This window comes from Psammomys obesus, unplaced genomic scaffold, assembly GCF_907164565.1.
Source record: "Psammomys obesus unplaced genomic scaffold, mPsaObe1.curated_primary_1811, whole genome shotgun sequence".
NCBI lineage: Eukaryota > Metazoa > Chordata > Mammalia > Rodentia > Muridae > Psammomys > Psammomys obesus.
In genome coordinates, this window is record NW_026594184.1 from 3,194,393 (window position 1) to 3,220,096 (window position 25,704).

A 25,704-nucleotide genomic window follows, 5' to 3' on the forward strand; every position below is an offset into this window, starting at 1 on the left:
CAACAAACTACATAGTATCCAATTGTGGATCTGAGTATTTATGTCTTCAGTATTACAGCATTTAGGGAAGGCCCTCATTGGCTCTAGTTTAGTAAAAGTTTGTTCTGGTGCTAACTGGACCTAGTTTCATTTTCCATTCAATTCAGAAAATATCTGGCTCATCCTGTCATAGATATTTTTATAAAAGGACCATGTCAATAACTACTCTTTATAGCATCAACCTATTAGTAGATAAAGAGAGTTTATATCAAGTACAAAGTTGTAACTCTAATATAAGATTTCAAAATGGGGATTTTTCTTATGTTCAAATTGTTAGTTATTTACTGATTTTCAAAAATTGAAAAATAAATAAATATTCTCCAATTTTATTTCCACTTAAAACTGTTCTAAAACATTAAGAGGATAAACAGTGAAAATACTGGAGTCCACAATTACTAGGACAGAGTTAATTAGTACATCCCCCTTTATCCTTCAACTTTCAATTTTTTTTTTTGCCTGTTCCCGAAAGGCTACAAAACCTGCTTCTTATTACATTAACACACAATATTGTTTTAGAGAAATATATGTGTATTACATATAACTATGACTTAAAATGTTGGGCATGGGTCACAACAGACTCAATCTGAGATACCCAAGATGAAGGTAAACCATGGACTAGTTATAGCATTTGTGTTTTGGACTTAACTTAGTCACAATGAAAGCCATGGAAAGCATATAAAAGAGCCAGAGCCAGAGAGCCTGGCACACTGCAATGGGACCTCAGATGTGCTGAGCCAACACCCTCTCCATTAATCATCAGGTGACTATATTTCACTAGGTCAAGGTCACCTGTATGTCAAGATCTGTTTTTATTTCAATTACTACTTCTTCCAAGAAGAAGTAAAGGAATTTCCTGATATAGGTCCAGGCATATAGCATGTCTAAAGAAAATGTTTATAGTATTATATATCATTAAATTTACTTTATATGTATATGCGTCATCTGCAGTAGTGAGAATCCTTTCCTATGAGTAAAAATCTTCATTGTGAAGCTGAATCTTTTTTTAAAATTTTGCTTTGTTTGAGGGTTTTCCGGTAGGCCTACTACTGTCTTCTACAGTATTCTTTTACCTTCTTACAATACAAATGGAGTCTGAGCATCAGAACAATGGCTTCTTAAACTCATTGGGAAATGCTAGGGAGCCACATTGTTTGCTCCACCTGCTAAAATTTCTTAATAAAGCCAACAAAAAGCTTTCAAAGGTAGATCTTTACAGTATCGAATGTCAGTACAGACCTGTTAAACACAGTGAACAAACTCGCCTGGTATAGCAAGCATTCCACCTCAATTGTCTAGGTGTGGTTTTTATTCATTGTTCAGTTATACTGAACAGAATCTATTCTCTCACTCTCATTCTTTGTAAGTTGACATTCCCTTTATCTTGGGGTTTATAATAAGCAAGCTATATTCAATTTTCCAAAGGCAGAAGCACTTTTCTGGTATCCTAGAAACAAATCAAAGTATGCTTTGTGGAAAGACCTGAAGTTCAAGCCAGCGATACAAATGGTTATTAAGGTGCTATCAAACAAACACAAGACGAGAAAATTTTAAACAAAATATATTCTAAGGATAAGTATCAAATTAGTAGTAAGGGAGTGATTAAAAGAGAGAAAGAGAACAGTTTATAGGAAGAGTCGGTACCACCGAAATTAAGCAAAATCATACATTACCTCTGTAATATTGAGATTGGAATTCATATTAAAGAGATTTCTTCCAGATGAGACTGATAAATTTCACTTAAAACTGCACATTTACAACTCAATTACAGCATATCTACAAAGCAACTTCCTAAACCGTAGAGGAGGAACATATCAACCATTTCAAGATTAGATTTTTGTATACATAACAGATGCAGAAATTAATCTATATTAACTTATCACATCACAACAGCTATCACTAAACAATATGAGGGAGAAAGAAAGCAATTTCTAATTGTTCCTCATGGATCTTCTATATAATTCTTATATATTGTAATATGTCATAAAATAAATTGTACTCTGGTGAGTCATATGAGTTATCTTAAGCCTGAGATCTGGAATTATCCTTACTGAAGAAAAAAGGGAAATATAACCTATTATGAAACTCATGGAGAAGCAAATTAGAAAGCACAATTGAAGAACTTTCAAAACTGAATGAATGTCCTCTTACTCATTTCTTTTAAAGCACCTCCCCCTATTTTCCCAGTATATGCCACTTTAATAATTTCTACATGAAGGAGTGAAGAGTTGAAAGAGAAAGGGTCTCACAGTCTGAATAGAAAGAACATAGTTGTCTTTCTTTCTTCCCCCTAATTCACCCTATGCCTGGCTTTCTGGTTCCCGGAAACAAGGCATCACACTGGTGCTCTGAGGCTGTACCACAACCTTTAAAAAAATATCTGCTCTGCCACTATAGGATATGCTGGGCTCAAGTGTTAGTAAAATCTTGCTGCATTCCTTGCTCATTCCCATAAGAGTCTGAGAATAGCAATGGTGAATTAAATACTTCTTTGTCATAGTCAAATTTTGACCAACCTCTCCCTCCCCTCATCTGAAGACTCTAGCAATAATCAATCTATTCTCTGTTCCTATGAGCTCAACATTTTTGAGATTCTACATATAAGTGAAACCATGCAGTATTTGTCATTCTCAATCTGATCTGTTCCGCATGGCATTATATCCTTTAGGTTAATCCATGCTGTCTCATTTTATAAAAGAAGTATATATGCATTATATGTATAAATCATCACATTTATACCCGAAGTATACGCATTTTGTCAATTAAAGCATAATAAGGTGGAAAACAGTAAAAATTGCTTTGGTTTATTACCATGTACTTACATTTTCTGGATTCAACAAACATATCTACTTTTCACTGAACTTTATTCCCAGCTTCTTCCCAGACGGGTGAGCAGGGAGGAACTGTGATCCTTCAGCATACAAAAGCCCAGAGGCGTTCAAGAAAGACTTTGTTCATGTGAAACGTTATTGAAGGTCAAATGAGCTTTAAGGACCTCATTGGTTACATGAGAATTAGTTGATCAATGTAATTATCAGCACCGACTTTGAAGGCAAATATATTTGGCAAACTAATAGTGCAGAACATGGAATCTCTCTTATTTTAATCTCTCCAGATAGTCTGGAAACATCATGAAGAAAAACATCAAGTATTCAATAGCCTCCAATGTCTGGGCTTATGTTCACAGATATACTAGACAGAAGGTTATATTTACATGCTGCTTCTTAAAATCTCAGAATCTATGTTTTTGGGGTATTGGGTTTGTTTTTGTTGGGGGGGGGAATCAAGACAATGTTTCTCTGTATAGCCTTGGTTGTCCTGGACTCACTTTGTAGACCAGGCTGGCCTTGAATTCACAGAGATCCCCCTGCCTCTGCCTCCTTTAGTGCTGGAATTACAGGCATGTGGCAATGTGTGGGGCCTCCAGAATCCTTTCTCTAATGAGCTTTACTGAGGGCAGACTGTCCCACTCCCATATTTTTACTTCATCTAAATGCCATGGATAACTATCAATTTTCAGGCATAGTCACTGATGAATGAGTAACAAAAGAAGCACAGTCCTTTCAAATTGGTCTTGTTAATGGTTTAAAGGAAGCATGCTAGACGGAATTTGAATGAGAAACCACTGAGTTAGATTGGAGATGCGAAAAATTGTAGCAGAGTGGCGACAATTTTCAATTTCTCCTCTAAGGTGCTTGACAAAGACAAAACTTTGTATTTTAAGGTGTCAGGACAAGATTAATTCTTAAAAGCATAATATGAATAGATAGGGCATAATTTCATTCTTAAAGGTAGAGCTCATAGGAAATATGAAACAACTGAGAAATGATAACAGACAGAAATGACCACAGGACAGAAAATGAACAATTAAATAAATGCATCATGCTACCTTAGATTGGACACTGAAATAAAGAGCACATAAATGGAAAAGGTTAATGAAATATGAATAAAACATAGGGTATATATAATAAAAATATTATCTGTGTATACGGGGAATACAGCCCAATAGTATTATGCTTGTAGAGCATGCACAAGGCCTTAGATTTCATTACACCCATTGATAAAAACTCAAGTTTTAAGGTTAGCTGTACAGCCCAGAACTAGAGCTCCTACCTACTATGTTCAAATCCCTCCTACCTCACAAAAAAATAAAAAAGAAAGAAGACTGGGCAAAAATTAAAAAATAAAACAATAACTCTTTCTTATACTTTTGAATTTTTTCTAAATCTAAAATTATTTTAAAAGAAAGTTTATTTAAAAGCAATCACAAATCCAGGCATTGTGGCACATGCTTATAAATTCCAGTGTTTGAGAGGCTGAGGCAGGAAGATATCATGTTTTGAGACCATAATGAAGCTTCACTTCAAAACCAACAACACAGCAACAAACAACAAAATTACCAAATATATAGAACTTTGTTTGAATTAATGTTCTACAGGTCAAAGGTTTCTGTGCAATAAACTTCACAAAGCTCATCTCCTCCTCATCTTTACAAAGCTCCTTTTCATTTAATGTACTTTTAGAAACTCACACCCTATACAAATGCAGCCAGGTTTTTAATCCAACACATGTGATTGCTTTCTTCATAGGAACAGCTCTGGACTGGTAATCAGCACACAAGCACTGTCCTAAATCTTGTAGTACCACACTTTAAAAAGGGCCTGCCGAATTATCCCAATGTCAGCATACAGGCTTTCACAAAAGACATGGTGCTGGTATGCAAGAGCAGCTTGTACTAGAAGAGTCATACAGCAGCTAGGATATCACACATGCACTTACAAGGGATGACATCTGAGCATTTTGGAGCATAAGCTGCATCTGCTGGGCGAACATGGCTGCGGCAGTCTTCTGTTGAATCAGATTGTTTCTCCCACTAATTTCCAGCTGCGACTTTAAGTGTGGCGGAGGGTGCAGGTACTTGCAGTTCTCGCGAATGCACCGACCCTAATAGTAAAATTTAGACAAAATTTTATTTAGTATTTCTAAAATTCTGATATGCTGAAAGAAATTGCCTGAGCTTTTAGGAGCCAACAATCACAAGGGCTAGCCATGTTCTTTTTCTGACAGCCCTGTAAAATTGATCCTCTTCTCATCTTCATCTCCCAACAGAAGAAACTGAGACTAGGAGACATGAAGTGCCTTGCACATGTGGATGTAACCACTTAAAAAGAACTGCATTGAATTGATGGAATCAAATAGAAGACCCAGAAATAGAACTACACACCTATGGATACTTGACTTTTGACAAAGAAGCCAAAACCATACAATGGAAAAAAGACAGCATCTTCAACAAATGGTGCTGGTCTAACTGGATGTCTACATGTAGAAAAATGAAAATAGATCCATATTTATCACCCTGCACAAAACTAAAGTCCAAGTGAATCAAAGACCTCAACATAAAACCAGATACTCTAAATCAGTTAGAAGAAAGAGTGGGGAAGAGCCTAGAACTCATCGGTACAGGAGACAACTTCCTGAACAGAACAGCAACAGCACAGGCTCTAAGAGCAACAATCAATAAATGAGACCTCATGAAACTGAAAAGCTTCTGTAAAGCAAAGGACACTGTCATTAGAACAAAACTATAGGCCCCAGATTGGGAAAGGATCTTCACCAACCCTATATGTGACAGAGGGCTAATATCCAGAATATATAAATAACTCAAGAAATTAAAAAGCAACAAATCAAATAATCTAATTAAAAATGGGGTATAGATCTAAACAGAAAATTTTCAATAGAAGAATATCAAATGGCAGAGAAACACTTAAAAAAATGCTTAACATCCTTAGTCATCAGGGAAATGCAAATCAAAACGACCCTGAGATTTCACCTTACACCCATCAGAATGGCCAAGATGAAAATCTCAAGGGACAACACATGCTGGAGAGGTTGTGGAGAAAGGGGAACCCTTCTCCACTGCTGCTGGGAAGGTAAACTTGTATAACCACTTTAAAAAATCAATCTGGCACTTTCTCAGACAATTAGGATTAATTTTTCCTCAAGATCCAGCTATAGCACTCCTAGGCATATATCCAAAAGAGGCTCAAGTATACAACAAAGAAATTTACTCAAGTATGTTCATAGAAGCTTTATTTGTAATAACCAGAATCTGGACACAAACCAGATGTTCCTCAACTGAGGAATGGATACAGAAATTGTGGAACATTTACACAATGGAATACTACTCAGCAATTAAAACAAGGAAATCATGAAAATGGTGGGACCTAGAAAAGATCATCCTGAGTGAGGAATCCCAGAAGAAAAACACGCATGGTATATACTCACTTATAAGTGGTTGTTAGACATATAATATAAAAATACTAAAATCTGTACACCTAATTAAGCTAAGCAAGAAGGAGGACCCTGGATAAGATGATCAATCTTCACTCAGAAAGGCAAACAGGTTGGACATGGGATGAGGGAGAAAACAGGGAATAGGACAGGGGCCTACTACAGAGGACCTCTGAAAGATTCTACCCAGCAAAGTATCAAAGCAGATGCTGAGACTCATAGGCAAACATAGGGCAGAGTGCAGGGAAACTTATGAAAGAATGGGGAGATATAAAGACCTGGAGGGGACAGGAACTCCACAAGGAGAGCAACAGAACAAAAAATCTGGGCCCAGGGGCCTTTTCTGAGACTGATAGTCGAACCAAGAACCATGCATGGAGATAACCTAGAGCCCCTGCGTAGATGTAGCTCAAGGCAGCACAGTCTCCAACTGGGTTCCCTAGTAATTGGAACAGGAACTGTCTCTGACATGAACTCAGTGGCTGGATCTTTGATCACCTCTCAATGATGGAGGAGCAGCCTTACCATGCCACAGAGAAAGACAATGTCCAGTCCTAATGAGAACTGATAGGCTAGGGTCAGAAGGAAGGTGAGGAGGACCTCCCCTACCAGTGGACTTTGGGAGGGGCATGGGAGAAGATGAGGGAGGGAGCGTGGGATTGAGAGGGTATAAGGGAGGGGGTACAGCTGGGATACAAAGTGAACAAACTGTAATTTATAAAAATATAAATAATTCTGATGGGTGTAAGGTGAAATCTCAGGGTCGTTTTGATTTGCATTTCCCTAATGGCTAATGAGGTTGAGCATTTCTATAAGTGTTTCTCTGCCATTCGATATTCCTCTACAGAGAGTTCTCACCTTCCCCTGAGGGGGGAGCAGCCTTACTAGGCCACAGAAAATGATAATGCAGCCACTCCTGATGTGATCTGATAGACTAAGATCAGAAGGAAGGAGAAGAGGACCTCCCCTATCAGTGGACTTGGGGAGGGGCATGCATGAAGAAGGGGAAAGAAGGTGGGGTTGGGAGGGGAGGAGGGAGGGGCTTATGGGGGGATACAAAGTGAATAAAGTGTAATTAATAAAAAATAAAAAATAAACCTAGTTGATCTTATTCCAGAACTTTCTTAGTGCTCTGTTTTGCTCTTCTTTGATAATAAATCATATTGTATTTAGAACATAAAATAAATATTAGGAAATGTATGTCATACAATGTAGGTAGAAATTATGAAGTTAAATAAAATTCTTTCAACAAGAGATGCAAAAGTCATAAGTTTAAGACTGGGATGTGGATCCACATATTTAAGTAATTAAGGAAATTCAGGAAAGATATTTAGGAATCACATACAAGAATATAACTTCTAGACTCTACTACCTGGTACATTCTAGGCTCCAAGGCTTTCTTTTTCTTCAAAGTCTTATGATTTGAAAAATATCCTCAAATCCAATGAGGTTTTGAGAATCTGAGAAAAAAAATCTGTATGCCTGGCAGTCACGTTGCTCTTGAGGTTCCAGCTGCAAAGTCCTTAGGTTTTTTAGATACTAAAGTATGCTTGGATTCCAATCATTTCTTTTTAATTCATAGTTTAAGCATTTTCAAAGAAGAAAATATTTAAATTCCACTGAACCATGCATAGTAGCTCATGTCTTTAATCCCTGTATTGTGGAGGTGGAGGCAGGAGGACTGCCATGAGTTTGAGGCTAACTTAGGCTACACAGTAGGGCCTGTTTAAAAAAAAATCAAAAGCAGAATCCCACATGCCTTTTATGTCACCTAAATCATGACTCAGCTGCTGGTTATGTAGTATCAAAGAGTGTCACTGGACAAGTTGTTTATTGCAAGGTCTTAATATGACCTACCACTATATTCAACTATGAACCTGACAGAAAGCAACCAACAGCTATCCTGTTTGGTTTACTAAATCCACCCTAATCTTTCTAAGATAAGTGCAACTGCAAGTAAAACATTTTCCCACAGATGTTGATTTTTTTTTTTTACAGTGCATGAAAGAGGAGGAAGATGAAGAATGAAAAAAAAAATAGAATCTTTTTATTTTGGACTAAGAATGTAAGTTGCTAAGCCACTTGAATTCCCAAGAGAAAAGAGAGTTAGTTCACCAAGAATTTTCATTTTACACATCAGTGCATGTTTTACTTCTATGCAAGACACAAATAATAAATATATTAACTTATTTCGGTATCTTTCTATGAAGTCATTCCTACAATTTCACTGAGAAACATGGCATGTACTTCAAAATGTTTACCAAGCTACAGATAACGCAAACTTGAATGCATTGTAACTGCTCTTTTCTTGTAGAGTCTTCACTAACAATTCCACTATAGACGTATATAAAATTTACTTGCATGACCATTGCACATATTCATAAGGTAGAGCATGACCTAAAACACAGTGTGAAAAATTGAAAATACACTTACTGTTTTCTACCATTTGCTCTTTTGTTTCTTCCACTGGTAAATTTATTTCTAATCAAATTAAAATAATTTATAAAATCTAATAATAACCTCACTTCAAATATATTTAAATTTTGTTCATAACCACTGGAAAAAGAAGCAATTATAAATAAGAGTTAGAAATGTTATTAAGCTGATTCTCCTGGACTCACACAAATAGCTTAGGAAAAACTATACAATTTCAACTCATATAAGGTCTGTAAGATGATTTTTACCCACATTAAAATCCAATCTCAGGGGTCTCTTCCTTGAAAACCATAAACATCATTTTACATCTATTATATCTCCTGTAAAGGCTAACACAGTCATGAGGATTATAGTGCCTAGACCCTTTATCCTCCAGGAACAAAACTAAGGCTATTTAGCTCAAAAATCCAGTGTAGAAGATGCATAACATTTGGTGACTTCCACCATGGCATGGCAGTTCCTGATTCCACTTCTGCTCTTTCCAGACCGCAGCAGCAAAGATTTCCCCAAGGCTCAGACCTAAATCCTGTTCTTCTCTCATCTCATTTCCCCAGAGAAAAGGAATGTTCCAAAGTTGCAAGCAGCCCTGTAATTGTCCAGATCTTAAGTCTTGATCTATCTCTAACCTCTCGTCTGAAGTGCAGTCCTCTCCATCAGCAGCTGCAGCTGCATTTGGGGCTCCTGCCTTCTAGCCAGGTGCAAATACCTTATTTTGGACCCTTTGCCTATCTTTCATCTTGCTGCATACTCCCATTCAGGGACATTGCATCAATTCCTATGGTTTGGGGCAGTCACATAGCAGCAGTGAGGAAAAGAAATCAGGCATCTGCTGAGAAGGACTGCCCAGCATTGCAAAGCCTAAATAACTTAAGACAATTAGTATTATCCAACTATGGGATATGATTTGTAACCCCTCTGCAAAAGAGAAAAAACATACAAATACATTTTTTCTATTCAGAATTCCAAATAACAGAGTGTCTTTTAAAGGGAAAGAAAGAGGACTGATTGGAATCTTAGCATTTGCTTAAAATTATAGAATTTTAACATCATTTATATTTATTGTAATGTAAGAAATGGAAAGAACAAAGGAAGAAAAGAAGCACAGTGTATCTGTCATATTTTCTGCCAGTCCAGAGAGAAAATTTTTTTAGCATATCTTGATGAATTTACATAACTGTCTATTACAAATAATAACTTTCCTTAAACTTCTTTTTTTTTCAGAAACTAATGAGATTTTCTTTTTACAAAGCAAAACAGTACACAGAAATAGAAAAAAAAATTGCAGTGTTAAAAATTACATAAAACCAAAGTATGGGATATGAGGCATCGTGAAAGTAAAAAGAAAAAAAAATCTTATTCGTTTTAGTTATGAGATTTTACTTGATTTAGAAAGCATTCTTTTTTGAATGACAGAATCCATAATTAAATTCTATAATAATGCAAATACATAGCAATACCACCTTACTGGAGACAGCTGCCTGTGTCACAGAAAGTTTATAAAATACAAATCTACATTTTTAAATCAAAACAATAGATGAAGAGACCATGTAATTTAATATTTATGTTATCTGTGGAATACAATGGTACAAAGAAAAACCAAGACTCTCATGTATTTTTCAAAACTCACTTCAGAACTCAGGGTAATATATTTGTATGCGGAACACTTGGTGACAATAAACCTCTAGAGAAGAGTCATTCTGCAAGAGCCCCAAATTTAGTTACAGGTTTTAATATTTTAATCGGTTTGATGGGGGATATAAACGTAGATTTTTGACATTTGGTTACTCTTGTTTTTCATTCTTAGTAGTAAAACGACTTTGATAAAGCATGTATGGATAGGATAGGATGAGGATTGGGAGGGGACTGCCCCCAAAGTCTGCTGCTGCCCTCTGGGAAAAAATGACTACAGATTAGAAAGGTTCCCATGGATGTCCTTCCACAATAGATCCATAATAACCCAGTACTGAAAACACAGCCCCTCATTTTCCGCAGCCAAGTCAATGGTGTCTCAAGCCCTGTATATTCTTATCTAGACTGAGAGGGTCAGAGTTGCCATGTCTTAATACGGTGAGTATTAGATCATGTCCTGAAGGACGTCGCAAATGTTAGGAGACAACATCCTTCGGCTTAAGAGACTTTATCATAAAAACCGCAGCTAAGGCTGGCCAAGACATGTAAATAAATGTCCTTTAGCCCTTAACCACACACAGAAACTTTTTTTTTAAATAAGGGGATTAAAGAGTGAGCTCATTTATGCTTGCCTCAATCTCCCTCTTTTCCTACTTTCTTTTGGCCTTAAAAACATGTCATTCTCACCTGCTAGTCATTATGTCATTAAGCTAAGCAACTAGCACAATGATTCTAGAAGGAAAGTAGTTCTCTGCTGAAATAAGTGCTCCCACACTGATGAATCTTCCAGTTCTCTCTTCCCCCACCTCTGTCTTGGAAAATGCAACCAAAAAGCAGCAGGGCCAGGGAATGGCTGATGACATCTGTGAATCACATCCGCATCCAAAAGTTGATAACAGACAAAGGAGAAACTTGCAGAGCATTTATAAAACCTCCAAAATTCAATCTATTGCCGTTCCTGTACCGTTAGGCTTTCACAAGTGAATAGAAAGCCTTTAACCGAGAAAGAAAAGTAGCATTGTAATGATTCAAATCCTACCTAAGTCTTGGGAGTTATGAGAGTTCTGTCAGCTAACAGAACACTATGCACTTGGTAGGAAAAAAAAAAAAACTATGAAAAGTACTTTCTATGTTCATGAGAAAGCCCTGCCATCTATCAAAATATGAAAAGGACCGTAGGAAGCTGAAAACTACCTTCTGTCAGTTACTGTATCTTTAACAAAAACAGCTGTTTGCAGAATAACTTGCTTCTTCATATACGTTTGGAGTTACGGATGGTGGTAGGTGAAAATAACCTCTCTCAAATACAATTATATTTGAATTACCTTTTCAAAGACACAGTCTTATTGACCTGTGCTATCAACAGCTAAAAAAATAAACGTTAAACACATCACATAGATGATTTGTTCAAGAAGTTCTTCTGTTTTAAGTGAAGAAAAAAAAATCCTGATCTGTGATGTAACACTATAACATCTGTATATTCATAGACCATGCTTCTCAGAGGATGCAGAAGTAAATAGAGAATTTATACTTCCCAGGCACTAGGATGTCTTCCTGCAACCATCACAGACCAATTGAAATCAAGCAGTATTGATGTATCATTCTTAACATGTTGCTTACCAACTTTACAATTAATTTGAGATGCTGTAAGCTACCTGGAAAAGAAAGTTTTAAAGAACAAAAACCGTCAACATATTTTCTTTATACTATTTTAGAATCCCATTTTCTTGAGACAATCCAAAGCCCCATTTCTCAGGGCAATCTTGAAACAGCTATCACATCTGAATAGGCAAGACTCTGGGAAGAAAGTAGAATTTTCTGGCCTATCTTCTTCAAGAGAGCTTTGTATCTTTTGACCTCCAAAGCACAAAGGGAGGATTAGGTTCAGCAATTGTCTGTTGTTCTAGTAGAGCCCACTAAGATAATTTGGTTCTGAGAACTGAAACATTTTAGACTTAAAGGAACATCCTGTACACCCCTATCTGACAAAGAAAGAAAGTGAAGGCCAAACGGGTGAAGGGATTTGTCCTAATTCACAAACAGCTTAGTAAGCACAAAACCCAAATTTACACATTCTCCCTACCCAATATCGAGTGTATTCAAATAACTGTTTTTGCAAAGTTTGTTCCTGAAGTCTTCTCTCCAACCCATGACCCCTTATCTATTCCACTTTTGTGCCTGCAACTGTATATTCAGCTCTGCCCTAGCACTTACTAAATATATCAATTAATTGTTTGCATGCCTCTCTCCTCTACCAGACTTGGAGTCTATCTCAGAGAAGAACTCTATCTTTCTGATCTTTGAATCCCCCAGGGGTGAGCGCCTGGTGAGTAGTTGCCATACAGGTTTGGTAAACTCTGGGAGGACAATTTTATAGAGTATCACATTTAAACCTTCTCCTCTATCCTCTTTCTGTTTTCTTTCAAGAGATCCTTCTTCCTCAAGAAACAGGACAATAATGAACACGTGACTGAGATGACTATTAATTGAATTTTCTTAATAAACTATTATTTTATCAAGGTCTACAAAATGGTTACTCAGTAAGTTTTCTGCTATGATTATGAACTCTGAGGAATGTATGACCATCATGGTTGAAACATTCTAGTAATTTAGTATGACTGAACCAGAAGTCACATGAATTCACTACGCACACAGACATGATGCCTAGTTCTAATCCCAAGAGCCTCAAGATCCCCTAGAATATAGGCCTGCACTGTATGAGCAACAACAAAATTCAGTCAATGATCCATATCTAATCAGCACCTGGGCCTGCCCAAGGGGAACTCTAGAGTCAGTTAACAACAAAGTGCTTCTCTACCTGCCCCACCCCTACCCAGAATTGCTCAGAGTATGCTGTAGGTCAAATGCCCCTAAGCTACGTAGACAAAGGTGGAATACATGGCTTTAGGAAAATCACAGCATGTGCCTTTTTGTGGCTCTCTACTGTATATACCAACTTTTAAGAAATACATTCTACCCAAGTTCAATTTAGTTCACATTAAAGATTTTTATTTCCGAATAATAATGAGCTTGAATATTTTCACTGAAATTTTTGAAATGGTAAATAACAGTAAAAAACCTACTTTGTCCAGAGTCAAAGCAAGCTGTCCTCACCAATATCCAGAATCTACTTCTGCTGCCCCTCCCCACAACTAATCATAAATTTTTGCCTCTGTTCTAATCGAATACCTACATTCATTTTAGATAAAATATTAACTGAATGCGTAGTCAATAACAAACTCCTTGTGAATGAATCATTTCTATTTTTAAAATAGCCAGAATCAAACTAAACTCCCAATATAAAGAAACACATTGGTGGCAAGCTATCATCAAATTCAGAAGCACTTCTGATGGTAAGTAGTCAAAGAAGCTGGCTTTCAGCATCTGGTGGCAGCGAACTTAAAATGCCATTAAATACGGAAAACTTAGTGTCTTACCACAAGGAACAAAATACACTCACAGCCATACAACTGTTACATACTACATAGACTTTGTTAGGAAACAATATAAAAGGCTACCTGTCTCTTCCCAGCAGTGGAATCTACTGCACTTCAGCTCCTTTACCTTCTTTGTCTGGACACCCCCTTCAGCATCTACTACAGCAATTAGAAAGCCAGGACAAAAAGAACGCCAGCTGCTTGTACCATTTCTTCCCCGCTAAGGCTTATGCTTCGAATCCTACCCGGGAATGTTAAATTTATCAAATAAAAATACAAGACTCCTAATTTAGTTTGAATTTTAGATAAACAATCTACATATACGTATGCTCCATTCAATATTTTATCTGGTAAATTTCTCCACATCTGTTCTAGGCTGTAAATTGAGCTAAATAAAGTCAAACCTCCCAAACCCATTTTTCTCCCTTTTCCAAAAGGGCCGGAGAAGCTCTGTCTTACGGGACCCATCAACCCAGGATCCGTACACCAGTTACCCGGAAGGAATGCTAGGCTCCAGCTTACCTGAACAGCTGCGAGGAACTGAAGGAAGTTGGCTGTTGGGGAAGGCAATTTGTTCTCTCCAGAGCTCCTCCCACTACAAGCCTCACACCAATCACTTTCTCTCTCAGCCACTCCACCTTCCAAGCCACAGAGGCAAAACTGTACACTTAGTTATTTGTATATTAAAGTGACTGCAATGCCTGTTGGAGCTCCCTCTTTAGTTTAGGATGAGAAGGCACATGAGACGTGACAGGCTATTTGTGGAGCAAGTGGAGGAATCTGGGCCTCCTGTGGAGCGGTCTACCTTTGAGCTACACTCCTAACCTGACTCCAAATTTATACAAGAGATTTTTGAGCACACACGATACTGCACGAAAACGAGGCTTTTATTTTATTTTTTTATGGTTTTTCACGTTATGGGCTAGGGAGAGGTTAAACAGGGAAGCTAACTTTTTCTTTCTAAATCCTGTCTGTAGAATACTCAAATTCAAGCAGAACTCATCAATTAACAATGAGTGATTAGTGTCATGTAACTATATATACTCACATAAATTTATGCAAGTACATACACAAAACACGAAATTGGAATTCAGTCAATGATTGATTATTCCTATTAAAACAATGAAAAGAACTGGAGAGATGGTTCCGAAGTTAAGACTACAAGCTGCTCTTTCAGAAAACCCAGGCTCAACTCCCAGCACCCATATAGCAGCTCATAACAGTCTGTAATAACTCCGGTTCCAGAGGATCTGACACCCTCACACAAACATAAATGAAGGCAAAACACTAATGAACATTAAAAAAAAAAGGAATCATTAAAAAAATTTGGGCTGGAGAGGTGGCTCAGTGGTTAGGAGCCGTGGCTGTTCCTCTAGAGGGCCCAGATTCAATACCTGCACCCCACATGGTGATTCACAACCACCTGTAACTTCAGTCCCAGAATCCAACGCCCTCTTCTGGCCTCCATAGACATTGCATGCATCTGATGCACAGACGTACATACAAGCAAAACACCCATATACATAAAATAAAAATACAATGAAAACCAAGGAAAAGTCAAGGTCATGACAAATTCTAACAAACAAAATAATATATTCCAGAAAATGGTAAGCTCACATTACTGAAGTGACAATCAATTTAAGAATCAATTTCTAGTCACAGTCCTGAATTTATTTTATTCGTTATTAATATAGACTTTTTGAGTGAAATTATCAAAGATCCAGAATTAGTAAATTCTAAATGAGTGAAGTTATACTATGCTGGGGAACTTTATTTATTGATGGGCATGTAACAGAAGCATTTAATGACAAAACTAGAAAGACCCTTGAAAATCATTTAGTCTAGCATTTGCCAGGATGTATACTACAGACCACTAGTTCCAAGACAGGATCATCAAAAACAAGAAGTCTTGATCAAATAGTTTATAGAAAAGGCATAATATATGCCTTTCTCGGAGAGAAAATATACAAAAGTCCTATACGGCCTACAGTAATCTGCTCACTCTTGCTCAGTTAGCATTTTACAACATTGTTTAATTAACAAAAACTATCACATTATATCAAATGCCCACTACCATCGCTCTTTAGAGTGCCTCATGAAAACATTAATCAAATTCATCTTCTTAATGCTACAGATAAACAGCCTGAAGATCAAACTAGAATTCATGGCATTGTGTAGGCTGTTTTGTTTTTGCTTTTATTTTTATTTCTGTCCTAAATTGAAAAAGTGATTTTCCTTTGTGATAGTTTTTGCTTGTTTCATTTTGTTGTTGTTTTAGTTTTAGTTTGGTTCAGGTTTTTCTTTTTCTTTTTTTTTTTTTTTTTTTGCCTAGACTGGCTCTCCTCAAAGCCAATAAGATAGAAATGTTTTACTATGATTGCTACAAAACAACATCCCCCTATCATTTTCCCAAGCCTCTCCTAGCTTTATCAGGAATTCCGCCATGCCTGCTGTGGCTTTCTTTTGTGTGAAGGCTTCCCCAGGCAACTTTTCAAATCAGAACTGTGAGCCACCTATGTCAAACTGGCTTTCCTACACTGTGACTTCTTTCCTCTGGAAGCAAGCCAGTTACTCCAGGTTTTCCATGACTTAAGGGTCTCAAGTGAGTTTTAACTGTACTAAAATTCATGAAGAAGGAAGGTATTTGGCAAGTCTCTTGATTCCTATGGGGTTTAGTTATGTGCTATGCTTAAACTTTGGGGTTTCCATTTAGCAAAATGAAATTTCCTGCCTCTATGTGAAATACAACTTTCAAACAAGGATTTAATTTAGATAAATATCTTTCAAACATGTAAGAAGAACATAAGATGAGAAAATGCTAATTACTGTTCAGATTTAAACAAATTAGCTTTTTGCAAGACTTCAGTGTGTTGCTAATAAGTTTGATAATTATGCCTCAAAATCCAGCCACCCATCCATCCATAGGAAAGTTGTTTAATGGGCACATACAATTACGGACTAGCTAGTGCATTTTAAAATTAGAGACATTAAGATAGCAATCAGTTTCTCTTGTGCTAAAGGTAAACATTCCTTCAGATAAAGAATTTTAAGAGCATAGTATCAAAACGTTTACAGGTGTTTGTTAAGTTTGCAAGTGTGAGATCATGTTACAAACCTGAGAAAAGACAAATGTATTCTCATTAAAATAAGCATTCTCCTCACACTCCTATCATCCATGCAACAACTAATAACAAAATGTAATTTCCAAGCAGGAGGTATTACTTGGTGACATGGACCACCTCTAAAATACTTGGCAACATGTACTATAGCACATTTTGTTAGTCATTTCATATATATTTATTGACATCTATAAAATTTAAGTCCATTATTTAAAATTTACTTAAAACTGTAAGATCTAGTATCACAGTAGTTTAGAGTGTTATACAAACTCTAAAATAAAACTCCACATTCCACATGTACTATATTTAAATGAAATCCATCTAAAACTTAGGTCAGTTGCTTGCTATGTTCTGTAGATATAAAAACAGCTGATTCTGTCTTGCCTTAACATCCACTAACTTTCCTCCAAATCCAGAGATACGTTTCTCAGAGATATAAACTGAATCAACAAAAATTTCTAAATGAAACTGCTGCTGTAATTTTTTAAAATGTGTTTTTACATGATCCTCTTCAAGACTGGTGCAGAAAGTATGGCAATCTCATTAAATTCACCTTCTGCTTTTGGTGAGCTGTTAGTATTTGACAATGATGAAAGTTCCTACTAGTCAAAGACCTAAACAAGGCCATCTACAAACACTGTAACTAGAACATATATTAGTTTAAGTAAAATAATGAGATTAAGGAAGGTTTTATGTTTTTAAATAAATCAGTCCCTCAACCATAAATGTCTCATGCCCTTACAGAGAAGAAGTTTAAATATGATCATTGCCAATAGATGCCTGTCTCCAAATCTCAAACAAGGAAAAACATTAAGCAAAGAACAGAGAGAATTAATTAGTTGTGTTAAAATCTATCAACTTTACTCCCAGAGTCAACTTCAAGGTCTGGAAGAAGACTGATGTACTTGGAAGGAGGTGGTACTTTTTACAAGGTGAAAACTTTACATTCGGCACAGAAGGGTGTTACCACACCACAGTGCAGTGTAAACCATACTTTACTTGGTAAGAAACAACAAAATAAAAGGAATCTACCCTAGCTACATTGTGTCTTCTTTGTCAATCAACATATAATTTAAAAAAATGGGTCTTTGAAAAAAAATTAGAGTTTGTTTATGCAAGTGAAATTCCATTTCAGAAACTATTTTACAAATCCAATAAAGTAAAATAAGCTAGGTAATATAAAAACATCAGTATGCATGTCTTTCACATGGATTTTTCTCCTAATGGTAATTGGAGCATTTTCTTGACTTATACTATTTCATGTTTTGAAGTGAGTATATTACATACTAGATTCTCTAAGGACAGGTACAGATAAGTGCTGAAGTATCAAGCAGTTCATACTATTTATAAGTGTGCTGGTGGAAAGTTGTACATACCATTTTAGCTTAAATTATTTGCCATGCAACTATGGATAACACATATTTAGGTTTTCCACTGACCCCATCACAGCAAAAAGTCATTTGAAGGATTTATAAGGTGGTGTGAACTGGTTTAATTTTGGCAAATTGACTCAGTGTCTTACCATGTAGCCCAGTCTGGATTCATATACATCCATATCTGACTCAAACGCAAACTTCCTACCTTAGCTTTGGAGTATTGGGATTACAGATGTGTGCCCTACCCAATTGGTTTGCATTTTTTCACAGTGTCCATCTTAATATAGGTGGCTGCCTTGATTGTGTACTTACCATGTACTGGTAAAAGTTTTATAAATGCATTACTTTTGGATTCCTCTTAATGAAGGGAACTGAACTACAGAAAGAAGAATGTGCCCAGCCTGACAGAGAAAAAAAAAAAAAAAGAAAAGAAAAGAATAGAGTGTGGACTTTCTACCTAGGCACTTTATCCTAGCCTCAGGACACATTCTAAAGACCAAGACACCTTATTGCCTTGTAATACTTTGGTAGAGGTAAACTGAACCTAGTTTAATATATAATTTCCAATATTTCTTTTAATTGAATCTCCACATTCCATCTAGCAAGTACTAAATATTAATTGATATTAGGTATTGCCAGAAACTATTTAATATGCAACTATATGTAGAGTGAGATACTTTATTAAGTATATAGGTATTTGTGGTTTTTAGAAAATAAATAGACAAGGTAACTGAATGTTAAATATAGCCTTCCTTGGGTGACTCGGTGCTTACTGGTGCTTGGTGCCAAGCCTGATGACCTAATTTTATCTCTGGGACCCATACTGCAGGAGACAACTGACTTCTGTAAGTTGTCACATGCACTGCATAGCATACAGGAGTACAAATACATACACATAAATATAATTAAAAAAGCACTTTTCAATCCCAGGCAGTGGTGGTGCTCACCTTTGATCCCAGCACTTGGGAGGCAGAGGCAGAGACAGAGGTAGACAGATCTCTGAATTTGAGGCCAGCTTGGTCTACAACTTCTGACCTCAACATACACATGCATGTGCACATCCAACACACACACAAACATGAGTGTGCACGCGAGCGCACACACACACAAACACACACACACATTTAAAATGGAGAAGAAATAAAAACATGTAGCAACCAGTCAGTCATAAAACAATAAAGTTTTCTTTGATTCTGAAGCGAAATGATTAGCCCTTTCTTTTATGTATTTATTTTTTAACTCAAATTTATGTTTTAAAATTTATTCCATTTACATCCCAATTGTAGCCGCCATCCCCCTTGTCTCCTCCCCGTCTCACCCCCATTCTCCTTCCCCTATTCCTCAGACAGGGGGAGTCTGCCTCCCTTACCACCTGACCCCAGCCTATCAAGTCTCATCAGGACCACCTGCAACTTCTTCCTCTATGGCCTGGCCATGACCCTCTCTCAACACAAGTTTCAGGCCTTTGTAAATTTATCTGGGAGAAACGATGTTACATTTTCAAGAGCTAGGTGAAAGGAGCTTAAGCACAAGCCACTAAGACCTAGCAAAAGGAACAGTTCGTCAAGACCCTACTGACAGAGAAACAATAGAGAACGAGTAGCACTTTGTGACCATTATTGCCACATTAAGGGAAGAACTTTAAACACAGTGTTTTCATTCTGGAGAAGGCTTTTTGATCACATGTGTTTGAGTACTGTATGTTCAACATTATCACAAACTGGAGAAAAACTCCAAAGAGAACAAAAGTTCAACCTTGTTTGGAAAAGAACAGTACAGATTGTTCTTCTCAAGTGTTCTATTTCTCTGAGAACAGAGATAAATGACAACTCAAAGTATATGCACACCACCCTCACCTTCCCCACCAAAAGCTCAGTTCTGTGAACTTTGTGGCTACACTGTGCCAATGCATCCATGATGGACACATATCAACTCTTCAATTTATAATTTAGTTCATTTCCAGAACTTTGAAGACGTTAAATGCTATAGACATTTGCTGATGAAAAGAATCTAGCTTATATGATAAGTGGCAGAACGACTGAACACACTCAGTGGAAAACATACTTTTAAAGACAGTATGACAGAAAAAAAATAACAATCATAAATTCATTTTATGAGAATCAGCCATTTATAACTAATTACTTTGGTTTGGATCCGCAATATTCATGAAAGTGTCGTGTGTGAAATCTTGATACCCAGATGGTAATTCTACTGGGAGGTGACATAACTTTAAGATATTACGTCCAATTCTGATCATTTGGAATGCTTACTGTAAACATATCAATTTTGAGAGCTCAGTCAATCAATCTCTCTTTCTCTTTCTAGCTTTCTATCTCTCCCCTTTTTTATCTATCTATTTATCTATCTATCTATCTATCTATCTATCTATCTATCTATCTATCTATCTATCATCTAGCTAGCTAGCTCTGTTTTCTTCTTGGCTGCCATGAGATGGGCAGCTTACCTTTATCAAAAGCTTTTCCATCACAGGACTTAACAGATCCAAAGACAGACAGTGGGAGGAAGATGCCTTCTAGGAGCTGCTGCCACCTTACTGGGACCAGCCTCATGAATTTCCAGAGAATTTTTCAGGGTATATGAAGCATGAACTATTCTGGACAGATGTGAGAGATGTGAGAGGGGAACTGGCAGGGTTTCCCCCCTTTTCTCTGTGTATGTAGGCACGGTGGGACCCCTTTTTCTTTGTATGGTCAGGTATGGCAGGCCTGCTCTTTCTTTCTGTGTGTATGTAGTCATGGAAAGAGTGCCCCTTCTCTCTGTCTGTATGCAGGCATGGTAGGTCCGCTTCATACTCTGTTGTATACAGGCATAGTGGGATCTCCTGTTCTTTCTGTGTGTATATATGACTAGTGGGACTCCCTCTTCACTTCCTATCTGTGTATGCAGGCAGGGTGGAACCCCCTTCTCTCTGTGTGTATGCTACATGGCACACAAGTGCATGTCAGCAGACGCATGCAAATGTCAGAGGGTAACTTTAAGTCCCTTTCCTCCTTCCATCCTTTGGGTCAGAGGATGAGTTCAGCCCTCAGGCTAGCATAGTAAGCTCTTCACTGGGTGAGCCTCCTCATCACCACAGGAGCCTAGCATACCTTGAGAGGCTACATCAAGAAATGGATAGAAACAAAAGCTGAGACCAACAGCCAATCATTGGGTGGAGCACAGGGAGCCTTTTGGAAAAGTGGGGAAAAGATAGAAGGACCCACAGGGGACAGGAGCTCTACAAGAAGGCCAACAGAGCCAACTAACCAGGGCCCGGGTAGTCTGTGGAGACTGAACCACCAAACAGCAACCATGTATAGACTGGACCTAGGCCCCCTACACAGATGGGCAGCTCAGTCCTAATGAGGGTTCCCTAGTAAGGAAAAGGGGGACTGACTCTGACATGGACTCCGATGCCCGCTTTTTGATCACTTTCCCCTGATGGGGCTACCTCAACAGGCCACAGAGGGAGAGGATGTGCTCAGTCCTGATGAGACTTGATATGCTGGGGTTGAGGGGCCTCCCCTTCTCTCAGAAGTAGGGGATGGGGAATAGAGAAAATAGGGAAGAAAGGTGGGACCTGGAGGAAAGGAGGGAGGGGCCTATGGCAAGGATGTAAAATGAATAAATAAAAATAAAACAAACTCCTATGGTTCCCCTCCCCCAAAAGAATACATTTCAGTATGAATGCTGTTTCTACTGGAAAGAACACTACAGTGGAATCCAAGTGCACTAGATTATACTTCAAATTCTGTTAATTAATTTTTTCTTCAAATAATTTCTAATCCCATATATTTTATGGGTTATTTGAAAGACTATAGGTACTGGATAAAATTTTGTAAATTTTGGAATAAAATATTATCATAGGCAACAATGTATTTTATTATTGCTCTTCCATAAAACTAAAATACCTGATTATAACTAACTATAAATAATCTAACAAATTATTAGCTCTCCATTGGAAGTAATGCATAATAATCTACATAATTCTTGATTATATAAGTAAAATAAGTTATCATATACTTAGACAAAAATTTAACATGCTGAAAAATGAGATCTCTCAAATGAGAATCCAATATTACTGTTAAGCAATTGCTGCTACCACATCTTAGCATTTTAGTAAGTAGAGGAGCAGAAGATAAAGATGCAGAGCTATATATTACTCTTATTCTCCTAAATAACTTCAAATAACCTCTTGAACTATCAAAAAACTAGAATTTAACAGATTAGTAATTCTCTTAGTAGTATAAGCACCCTACAATTGTGATTTACCGGTAACAAAAGCTAGAGTGCTTCTCAATCCTAGAGCACTTGCCAGCATGCCAAAGGCTCCAAGTTCTAGTCCCAGCACTCAGCAAACAAAACAATAATTCTGAAAATCAGCATAACAGAAATTCATATTAGAATCCTAACAAAATATATCAAAATCATCTTCATTTTACACAAAAGCATAGAACATAACAGTTCTTTTTGACTGACCGTTTTTCTAACATTTTTGTGATCGGTATTATATTTTATTTATAATGTTTATTAAAAAGATAACAAAATCAGACAAGTCATTAGTATTTTATGGTTAAGGAAAAGGAAAAAGCAACGAACAGATTCTATAATAGCAAATAAAAAGAACAAATTAAATTGGAGGTAATTTTGTTGGCATAAGGAAGGGATCGGAGGGGAAGAAACGGGGACAGATTGATCAAGATATGTTACATACATGTTTGAGAATCCCAAATAAAAACCTTTGAGCTAGCCAAACAGAGTGCAAAAGAAGACAATAACTGGTAAAATACCAATGATTATGTACAGCAAAGGGATTTTTAAATATTATACAAAGAGGTTAAAATAAAATTTCAGTCTCATTTTTAATCTGGTTATAAAAGATTCAGTTCTTTTTCCGTTTTTCCAAACAAGCCAACATTTTGGAAACTAAGACTGACTCATATTAATGTAAAATTGCAAAAATATTTATATACACATAATTCATATTTGCATATATGTATATATTATCATATGCAAACACAGACAAATATGAACACCAATTTTGTCTTCATATTTGCTGCTTATAAAGTTTTGTAATTACACAATAGAGCTTTGGAGGTACAGAAATTCACTAACCTTTCCAAAGCATTATAAAAGATACATAGCTACAGCAGTGATTTTAATTAATTAATTTTTTATTAATCACAATTTATTCATTTTCCCAGTTGTAGTCCCCTCCCGTGTCCCTGTTCCATTACTATGGCACCTACCTGGACACTGAACTGCCATGGGCTACATCTGTGCAGGGGTTCTAGTTCATCTCCATGAATGGTCATTGGTTGGAGTATCAGTTTCAGAAAAGACCCCTGGGCCCAGAATTTTTGGTTCTGTTGCTCTCCTTGATGCTCCTGTCCTCTCCAGGTCTTACCCACTTCTTTCATAAGATTCCTTTCACTCTGTTCAAAGTTTGGCTATAAGTCTCAGCATCCGCCTTGATACCCTGCAGGGTAGAGCCCTTCAGAGGCCCTCTATGGTAGGCTCCTGTCCTGTTCCCTGTTATCTCCCTCTTCTGATGTCCATCCTCTTTGCCTTTCTAAATGAGGATTAAGCATCTTAGCAAGAGTCCTCCTTCTTGACTAGTTTCTTTAGGTGTACAGATTTTAGTAGGTTTATCTTATATTATATGTCTAATATCCATTTGAGTGAATATATACCCTGTGTGTCTTTTTGATTCTGAGATACCTCACTCAGGATGATCTTTTCCAGGTCCCACCATTTGCCTGCAAATTTCATGATGTCCTTGGTTTTAATTGCTGAGTAGTATTCCAGTGTGTAAATGTACCACAATTTCTGTATCCATTCCTCAACCGAGAGTCATCTGGGTTCTTTCCAGGTTCTGACTATTACAAATAAAGCTGCTATAAAAATGATTGATCAAATGTCCTTGTTGTTTACTTGAGCATATTTTGGGTATATGCCTAGGAGTGGTATAGCTGGATCTTGAGGTAGCACTATTCCTAATTGTCTGAGAAAGCACCAGATTGATTTCCAAAGTGGTTGTACAAGTTTACATTCCCACCAGCAATGGAAGAGGGTTCCCCTTTCTCCACATCCTCTAAAGCATGTGTTGTCACTTGAGTTTTTGCTCTTAGCCATTCTGATGGGTGTCAGGTGAAATCTCAAGGTCGTTTTGATTTGCTTTTCCCTGATGAGTAAGGATGTTGGGCATTTCTTTAATGTTTTTCTGCTATTCTGTATTCCTTTATTGAGAACTCTCTGTTTAGCTTTGTGCCCTATTTTTTAATTGGATTACTTGGTTTGTCACTGTTTAACTTCTTGAGCTCTTCATGTATTTTGATATTAGTCCTTTGTCAGATACAGGGTTGGTGAAGATCCTTTCCCAGTCTGTAGGCTGTCATTTTGTTCTGACAACAGTGTCCTTTACTTTACAGAAGCTATTCAGTTTCATGAGGTCCCATTTACTGATTGTTGATCTTAGAGCCTGTGCTGTTGTCTCCTGTGCCAATAAATTCAAGTTTCTTCCCTACTTTTTCTTCTTGCAGATGTAGTGTGTCTGGTTTTTTGTTGAGGTCTTTGATCCCCTTGGAGTTTAGTTTTGTGTAGGGTAGCTAGAGTAATTTTATTTCATTTCAGTTTCACACTTTTCTCTGAAAATATGCATCTTGGCTAATCACCTACGAAATATTTCATAAGATTCTACATGATCCTCAAAAATAAAATTCTGTGGTCCAAAAAGTTTAAGAAATATCAGGATATGAAGCTATAAACTACTGTCTTAGATGAAGAACATTTCAGAGCCTTCCCTCATGAGCAGCATTTTTATACTTTTATAGGGAGAAATATACCAGGCTTTTCGATGGTAAAGGAATTTTGTGAACCAGATACCGCTTTCTCCCACATTTGAACAAATTGGGAGGAACAAAAGCACTGGGCAGAACAACAGACATCCGTAAAGGTTTTGCAACATTGAAACATCATCTTGAGTTGTTAACAGCTTTCTCTAAACTAAAGCTTTTCAAATATTAGTGTTCATCAGAACCACTAGTAGGTTTTCTTGAAAATAGTAAGCCAAGCCTACTCCTTATGTCTTCCTCAGGAGGTGTGGGATACAGCAAGAGAGCATACATTTACAGCAAGTGCTCGCATAAAGGTAGGCCGACACTATACTTCTATGAACCTCTGTTCTCAGGGAATACTGTTCTATTTATCAAACAATAGATTTAGCTCTTTATCAAGCATTTTCCTGTTACTGATAATTCTACTTCTAAAAGGCCACAGTGAAGAGCTGTACATTTTTACTCCATGACTCTGATATTGCTTATAGTGCTAGCAGTAATGTACATGGAAGCTGATGTAATTCACTAAATGAATGATTCGGCT

At 37.0% G+C, this 25,704-nt stretch overlaps 1 protein-coding gene across 1 annotated transcript in view; it reads right to left on the bottom strand.

Annotated features, from left to right (window-relative positions):
- Mbnl3 (muscleblind like splicing regulator 3) overlaps nucleotides 1-25,704 on the bottom strand; it is a 71,236-nt gene that overhangs the window by 23,576 nt on the left and 21,956 nt on the right. The window contains exon 2 of the mRNA XM_055618082.1: nucleotides 4,816-4,980. Coding sequence (XP_055474057.1) covers nucleotides 4,816-4,980 — 165 coding nt within the window. The remainder of the gene's footprint in view (nucleotides 1-4,815; nucleotides 4,981-25,704) is intronic.